An 8,804-nucleotide genomic window follows, 5' to 3' on the forward strand; every position below is an offset into this window, starting at 1 on the left:
TACTCCTAGTAGTGCTTGGGGGACCATATGCAATGCTGGGGATCAAACCCAGGTTGGCAGCAGGCAAAGCAAGTGCCCCACTCAATGAACCCACAAATATTAAATTCCATGTAAACTAGCAAGCATCTGATTATTGCTTTCAGCTTTTCATTGGACTATCTACAGTTTCTTTTCACTAACACTTCCCTCTACTTAAAAACTTGAGTTCTCCAACTCCAGCCTGGCCCTTTATTCTTGATCTCTTCTACCACCTCAATTCTCTCTTATTCACACACCCCATCTGACTTTCTGTTGGCTTCCTACCTATTAAATGTACTTAATTCTAAGTATCCACTCTTTGCAGTTTGCAAGGTTTTTTCCAGAATTTTTTTAAAGTTTATTGGTCCATTTTCTTCTGGTTTGAGAACTCTACAATCATTTATTTCCTTATAGGGTTTTTATTAATATTTTGTCTAATTAGCATAGAGTAAGAACTTTTAATAAACTCATGTGACATTTAGGAACCTAAAGTTCATTCCTAAGGAATATATAAGATAGGTGCTATAAAAAAGTGAACTAGACTTTATAAACTAATATGAACTTTCACTTGAAGTTTTAAGGCTTATCTCATCCATGTTTCAATATGCAATACTATCATTTCCTAGTAAATTGTTACTCACTCCCTAAAATATTTCCTAAAAGATTTCTCAACAGAAGCACTTGAAGTTTTTGTTGAAGTATTTATTAATACTATTATCTGTAGCCTCCCCAAAATCCTATTTTTCCAAAAGGTGTGAAATAGTTCAACCCTTGAATTACCAACGAGAACATGAAACTTGTATTAGGTGTTTGGCTTTCTTTGAACATAAAGCTACTAGTCAAAAGTGATGTATTTAATCAAAAAGGGCTATGAATCCATTTTTACCCATCATAAAGCAGACATTGCCAATCCTAACTGTTCAATTCAGTAGTTATAAGAATTTGGGAAAATGTTATATGATAGTGTACTATATAGATTAGTTACTCATCAGTGATTCAATAGATTAAGAATTTAAGGTGGCAACATATATATGGGGCCGGCGAGGTGGCGCTAGAGGTAAGGTGTCTGCCTTACAAGCGCTAGCCAAGGAAAGGACCACGGTTCGATCCCCCGGTGTCCCATATGGTCCCCCCAAGCCAGGGGCAATTTCTGAGCGCGTAGCCAGGAGTAACCCCTGAGCATCTAACGGGTGTGGCCCGAAAAACCAAAAAAAAAAAAAAAAAAAAAGTGGCAACATATGTAGAGACTAACAGACACATTATCCTCATAAAGAACATCATATATTCTAGCATAAAAAGGGACACAAAAGTTTAGTAGCATAAAAGAAAGTGAGAAAATAAAATTTAAGGTAACAGGAGAAAACCATTGATATGGTGGGTAAAATTGTAGGGAAGTCAGTGGTTACACTCAGGGAATGGGTTCTGAGGGGAAAAAATGTCTTATTTAGGAAACAGCTCTAATTTATGAACTGCGTTCGAATTTAGCACTGGGATTTACCCTTAAAGAAATGATTCTGGGGTTGGAGAGAGGGCGCAGAGGTAGGGTGTTTGCCTTGCATGCGGCTAACCAGGGAGACCTGGTTCCCCATTCCCAGCATCCCATATAGTCGCCAGCCTGCCAGGGGCAATTTCTGAGAGCAGAGCCAAGGAGTAACCCCTGAGTGGCAGCTAGGTGTGGCCCAGAAACCAAGCAAGCAAGCAAGCAATAAATAAATAAAGTTTAGAAAAAAATGATTCCCTGCTTTTCAAATACAACTAAGAACCTATGGAGCAACAATTAAGAAAGTATCTAGTAAAAAGACTGCCATGTAGAATTTTTTTTTTTTTTTTTGGTTTGGGGAACACCAGGCAGCAGTTATTCCTGGCTCTAAGCTCGGAAATCGTTCCTGGCAGGCTCCGGGAACCAAATGGGATGCCGGAATTCAAACCAGTCTTTCTGCATATAAGGTAAATGTCCTACCGCTGTGCTATCTCTCCGGCCCTGCCATGTAGAATTTTGATGTTAAGAATAAATTAGGCTTATGCTGTAAAAGAGAACAATAGTAATCTTTGTTTTAAAATGCATATTTTTTCTTGGACCACATGTCTCCATTGTGTTGTTCTCTACCACAATGATAAATAAAGCACTATATAAAAGTATGCACAACCCCTTCTAATTATAAATCAGAAATATAAAATTTGGTGTTAAAGCTTAATTCAAAAAAGACACATCTATTATTTTTTAATGAAGGATTCAAAAGTATTAGCAGGGCCCAAGAGTTTGCTTTGCTAATTACTTGGAAAAAGAAGCACATTTCAAAAGTCAAAGGCTACTTGCAAGGCAACTGCTAACCACAGTGTATGCGGAAGTCAGAAGGGCTGTCAGTGACCAGCTACTGCATTTTATAGACAATATATACTCTGCAGTATAAGCGGCATGAAAATGCTTGAAAGTGCGAGTCAATCAACAGTTAAAGAACTCATACTTTCATAAAGTATAAGGTTAACTCAATTTATTGATGCTCAAAAGTTCATTTGGAACCAGAATCCAGTGATCTCAACAAAGGGTGGATGCAATAACACAAAAGTTATATAAACAGGAGAAAAATACTTCAGCCCTTTCTTTCTTTTGGTGGCTATCTGTATTGGCCAGTGTGTGTACCAGTCAGTAAACCTAAAGGTGAATTTCCATGATCACAGAATTTGCTACTCCACTCTTTACTGAGGGACACCTGGGGGGGGGGTATGCGGGGGGTGGGGGACCACACCTGAAGTTGCTCAAGGATTATTCCTGGCATGGCACTCAGGAATCACTCCTGGCATTGCTTGGAAGACCATAAGAGATGCTAAGGACGTTGGCCGTGTTGTGCAAGGCAAGAGAGCCCCAAGGCTGTACCTGTATCTTATTTACCAACAAATTAAAACCACCCGATTAAAACCACCACTGACATCTACTTAATTCCTTCTTCATTTGGGGGTGAGTTTCCAAGGGTCGGGAACCACTCCCTAAAATGCTAGCCAACCAACAGGACCAGAGCATTCAATGCTAGCCCAACATTTTCGGGAGGAGGAAGGCAATGAGAGCCGCCACATCAGCAAAACACATGGCTTACTCCTGGCTCTGTGTTCAAGGGAACATCTAGGGTGCCTGGGATCAAACTCAGGTCTGACTCTACAAAAGGCCAACCCCCTATCCACTCACTGTACTACTGCTTGGAGCCCAGCATTCAACTTGGGCCTTGCACACACAATGTGCCTATCAAGCCTGAACCTTGCCTTTGGGATTAATGTTTGTCTGATCCTATCCTGTCAACAAAGGTGGGCCCCAAAATCAGCTGCCACAACAGTATCTCCTGGTGGTAGATTCAAGCCTGGTGTCAAAAGTTATAAGCACTTTAACTCACACCAAAATCCTATCACAATGTCAAAAGTAGGAACTGCAGGGGAAGCTTCAGTGCCATTTCACCAAACTTTAAAAAATTTTCTCCAACCCAAGCACTGACAACAAATATCTAAACTCTAAACGTATGTAAAACTCAGGTAAACTTACATAAACTCATGTAAAAAAAAATCTATCTCCTTTCCAGTTTCACCAGGGAATAAAGGAGTAAGCTTTTTTAGCCAGTGACCAAAAACTCAGTGACTAAATTCTGAAATTAAGGAACTTAAAAAAAATTAATTAATATTAAATGTACTAAATTAAACTCCATTTAACCCTTCTCTCAACACTTTAAAGATGGCATAATTTCAAATCCTAAGAACTAAACATGAACGTGATCCTCTCAAAAACGTTTTAAAATGATTGCTACCAAGTATCAGCTCAAAAATTTGGAGATACTCATTTTTCTAGAATGACAGTGGGTAATCATTGTTATGACATTCATTCTTCACCATTAAAGACAGGATGCATGCCCACTTTCAATTCAAGTCCTCTAACTTCAGACTCAAAGATCTTTTTTGTGGACATCTCTAAGACTGTGATTTAAAATTAAACGGACTAGGGAAAACAACCTCAAACATTTGTATGGCTTTGGACAAAATGAGATCTGTAGGTCCTGAAGAGTAGTATCTTGGTGAAATTGGACAGCAATCTGGGAAAAGAGGTTACTCCTAGTCCATGTCACCTTAACGGTTATTAAGCCTGGCACGGAACCAGGACCCGAAAGAGAGAACCCTAGAAATGAAATAGATCTGCCGCCTCTAACAAAATGCAAAGCTCCCTTGATGATGGACCACCTACAAGTGTCCTCCAAGTTTTCCCACTCCTGAAGTCCCACCGCAGTGAAACTGCTCTTTGCACCCAGCTGGGAGCTCATCGCCCCCTTCCTTCCTCGACACCCCTCAAAAGCGGGGTGCCCTGGCAGCCCCAACAAAGCGCCACAATCAAGTGGGTGGTTCCCACGTCTGCCGCCGGGCAAGCCGACACCCGCCGAGTCCCACCTCCCGAAGCAGCGCCCGCCGACACCCCGAGAAGCCCGTCTCCGCCCCCGGCTGCACCGCCCAGGAAGGACCCGGCCGGGCCTTCCTCGGCCTCACCTGCCGCCTCGCCCCGCTCCCAGCCCCGACTTAACAAAGGGCAGGCTCAGGCGGCCCCCGCCCTGCACGGCCAGAGGCCGTAAACGCCCACCCTGCGGGCCACGTCGGGTCGAGAGCCCAGGGCCCAGAAGCCGCGCGGCCCGAGGCGGGGAGGGCCCCGAGGGACCCGCAAGGCCGGGAGGGGCGACAAGGCGAGAAGGGGCCGAGCGGGCGGCGGGCGGGCGGCGGACGGAGATGGGCGGAGCTCTCCCGGGGCCGCCGCGCTTTGTGCGCACACGGGGCCGAGGCGCCTTGGGTCGGGGTCGGGGTCGGGGTCGGGGTCCGGATCGAGGCTGCGGTGGGGCGGGCCAGGCCGACGCCGAAGCGGGCGGGGAACGGGTTAAGCCGCGGCCGGCCGCTCCCTCCTCCGTCCACTCCCCTCGCCCGGAGCCCGCGGCTGCCGGCCCCGGCCACTCCGCCCGCCCGCCCGGCGGCCTCTCACCGTCGTAGTAGTAGCACACTTTCTTCTTGCCGCCTCCCTGACTGTACGCCATGGGCTCCTCCTCCGGCTGCGGCCGCCGCGGTACGGCGGGGAGAAGCTCCGAGGGACCGGGCCAAGCTGGACGGGGCAGTCCAGTCCCGCGGGGGAGAGGGGCCGCTGGAGGGAGGGAGGGACGGAGGGCTCGGAACAGCCGCCCTCGGAGGGGCCGACACAGCGAGCGCGCGGCGACGGGGGTGGCGGCGGCGGCGGCGCCAACTCGCGACACTCGGGAGGGGGAGGGGGCGGCCAAACCACCTCCGGAGGCGGAGGGGAGTTAGGACGTATCCACTGTGCCGCGCTCGCGGGGGGGGGGGTGAGGAGAGACCACGCGGAGAAGGGACTTCTAGAAAACTTATCAGATATGGTGTATAAAAAATATGGACGTATTAAATACTATGTTAATTATAATAGTAAACTCAAGGGGAGAAAGTGACATTTCTAAGCAGAAAAGGCGTGGAGCCGTGTGGGAGTTGCTCCCTCGCTTTTCCGCATAATGGTAGAATCCATCCCGGGCATGCGCACTCGGCGCTCTCTAACCGTAGCCGCGGCCGCCCGGACCCCCTCCACCCCACCCCTCTACTTCTCCCCGGCGTCCCACGCCGCGCCCCTCCCCCACGGTCGCGACGCTCCCGCCTGGCCGACCACGTGCCGCGACCCGGGCGGGGGGGGGAGAGAGAGAGAGAGAGAGAGACACCCTCGCACCCTGCCGCCTCCCTCGAACCCGCCGGTCTGCAGAGCCCGGACTGTTGCTGGAGCTTTCATTTATTCTTCTCTTTTTCACAATTTTAATTGAGATCCTTTGCTCCGAGGTTCTGACCTCCCACGGGGACATGTTATAGACATTTAACTTAGGAAATGTGCTGCCTGGGTCTGAATGGGAATTTCTGTGCACCATTTTGAGTCCTTGCATTTATAATAGATCACATTGATATCCTTTCCAAAAAGAGTGTTGTTTTTTTTTTTTTAATTAAGAGCACGTTTGGGAACTCTTACTTTCATCATCTTTTCAATGTTGGTTTAAGGGTTAAATTCAGTCTTCAAACTGCAGCACCCTCTACTCCATTAGACTGTTCTGAATAAAAGATGTAGAATGCTAAGAGAAACAACTGAAAACTAATGGAAGTTATGAATATTGTGTCCCCGTGTTCAACAAGATCACAAGCACCCATCCAGCGTCAAAGCCTTGAAATTGAGGGTGGAAAGTTAGCATTCTGCAAAATTGCACTTTTGTCCTAACTTTATTATTTGTAATTGTCCCAGATAAATTCTCTCTCTCTCTCTCTCTCTCTCTCTCTCTCTCTCTCTCTCTCTCTCTCTCTCTCTCTCTCTCTCTCTCTCTCTCTCTCTCTCTCTCTCTCAGACACACACACACACACAAATTTAGGAAAAGTAATTTCAGTGGAGTCCTCTCCCCCAATCCCTGTTTGTTTGTTTGTTTGTTTGTCTTGTTTTTAACATGCATCCATGTTACCAATGCAATTCTGATTGGAATTTGTGAGAAAGAATGGCTCAGAGGCAAAGTTAATTACATATACTGACTTTTTACAATTTTGCTCTTTCAAGTCCCATATCTAAACGTTAAGGCTTTTGAGAACTGACTAACTTCGTTCTGTTTCTCAAAGAGTGAATGTTCTTCCCTGAGCCAACGTCATGAAACCTGAAATGAAACTCTGGGAAAGATTTCAGACTTTTTGTACTGTTCCTTCCTCCTTCACCAAGTCTGTTTTCTCACTTGGACCCTTGTAGCTCAACTTAACTTCCTTTGTCCCTGTCTCCACCAACTTGACTACTTTCCTTAGTAGGAAAGTTTCTTAGAGGGAGGGACTGGACTATGGCTCTGCTTCCTTTAATTTGGGAATTAATTCCTAATAAATATATTCTAAATACATATCTAATTAAAGGAATTAATTTCTCTAATTTAGTCACTTTTTTATGTGCCTGAATTGCTTTGTCTGTTAAATGATGCAGTAGTACATAGTAGCTCCTCATATGAATATCAAGTAGTTCAAAAAAGAAAAATTAGAAATTAATTATTCTAAGAATCAAACATTATTCAACTATTTCTTCAATAAACATGTTTAATTAAAGTGAATTATTTAAAAGTCATTGAAACAATGCATTAGCATTTATGTACAATAAAGGACTATGAAAAGGTCAAGGAGAAAACCCATAGGGTGGGAGGGCAGCACATGGCTGCACAAAATCGGCTCAGTTTGATCCCTGACACTGATTGGTCTCCTTAACATTGTCAAGGGTAGACTGGGAAGCTGCCAGCACCACTGAAGAAGCCCCCAATACAAACAGAAAAAAACTATGATATATAAGAAATTTTATTATAATTGTTGTCACAATGCTAGTCAAATAATTTTGAATGCTTACAAACATATTCTTGAATTTGTGAGAAGAACTTGGTTATCTATTTTGGTTGAATGAGGAACTGCTGATATCTCTCTCTCTTTGTCTCTCTCATCTCTTTTTTTCTCTCTCTGTCTCTCTCATTTGGTCCACACCTGGCCTGGCTCAGGGATTACTCCTGACTGCATAGGTGGCAATTCTATAAAGTTATGCAAGAGGTAGAGAAATATAGTGTCTAACATCAGGATGTTGTCATAAACTAAAGCAATCTCAAGCTGAATTTGCATCTCCTTGGAAGCATACTGCCCATTTTCAAATTGTAACTCATAAATCTGAATAGCAATACCAAGCAGTGAAAGATTATAGTGCTATTTGAACTATGCAGTCTGTGTTATAAAATGTAAAATTATCCATTTTTATTTAAAATGTTTTTAGTCATAGCATATCTACTAAATTACTGTTTCATTTAACCATTTAAATTGCATATATTAGACTCTGAATTGATTATATTGCTTTGTCAGTGACCTTGAAAACATCATATTATTTTCATCCACTTGGTGTGCTTGTATAAACGTTCGAGCAAAACTTAGTACTCAACATTATGTCTGGGAAAATTTACATATGAATGTCATCTAATCACCTTCCACATGTATCCTAATTCTTCTTCCTATCTTACCTTTTCAACTTTCCTTCAAATCTGATCATCACTATTCACTACTGTCCACAGGAAATAGACCACAGGAGGTATGTATAAGTGGGGACTCTCAGGTGGAAGCCAAATGAGTATGATGGAGCAGGAGGTTAGGAACAAATACTTCAAAAATCTCATTTCTACTTGTCACAGACCAGGACTTTCCATTTCTTACTGTATGGCAGGAAGAAATAAATAAAATAGCCCTTTCCTTTCCTTTTATTTAGACACTTATGCGGTCAATTACAATGGGCTTTCAGGCATGCACTATTCTTAACTTCAGGTGTCTCCATCCCTCCACCTAGATTCCTTTCCACCTTCCAACCTGATTCCTTCTCTTACATTTTTAAGTTTAGTAAAACACTTAACGGTTTAGCTCTGCAATCAGGATTTTATATTGTGCTCTTGTATATGAGTACAACACAGATTGTTGTTGAGGCTGTATGGGTTCCTCAATGTCTTGAGAGTAGAGATACTAAATACCCTTTATTCCAAACTCCTGTTCAAAAGTATTTGCATAGTGTACAGCTTTGCAAGAAAAGGTAAAGTTCTCCCTCAACAATATAATCTCTACCCTTTATAGAAATGTAAATTATCTTAAATTGAGAGATCATCTCCCTCTAATGCAGTAGTACAAGTTTAAGTCCTCTTACTTTCTTCCCCTTTGGGGGGGTTTGGGGGATATGTACAGCAGTGCTGTAGGTT

General features: G+C 43.8%; 1 protein-coding gene across 1 annotated transcript in view; it reads right to left on the reverse strand.

Moving 5' to 3' along the window:
• HDAC2 (histone deacetylase 2) overlaps nucleotides 1-5,139 on the reverse strand; it is a 29,889-nt gene extending 24,750 nt beyond the window's left edge. Inside the window, exon 1 of the mRNA XM_049771194.1 lies at nucleotides 5,015-5,139. Coding sequence (XP_049627151.1) covers nucleotides 5,015-5,066 — 52 coding nt within the window. The 5' untranslated portion in view covers nucleotides 5,067-5,139. The remainder of the gene's footprint in view (nucleotides 1-5,014) is intronic.
• Between the last annotated feature and the right edge of the window lie 3,665 nt (nucleotides 5,140-8,804).

Source organism: Suncus etruscus, chromosome 4 (genome assembly GCF_024139225.1).
Source record: "Suncus etruscus isolate mSunEtr1 chromosome 4, mSunEtr1.pri.cur, whole genome shotgun sequence".
NCBI lineage: Eukaryota > Metazoa > Chordata > Mammalia > Eulipotyphla > Soricidae > Suncus > Suncus etruscus.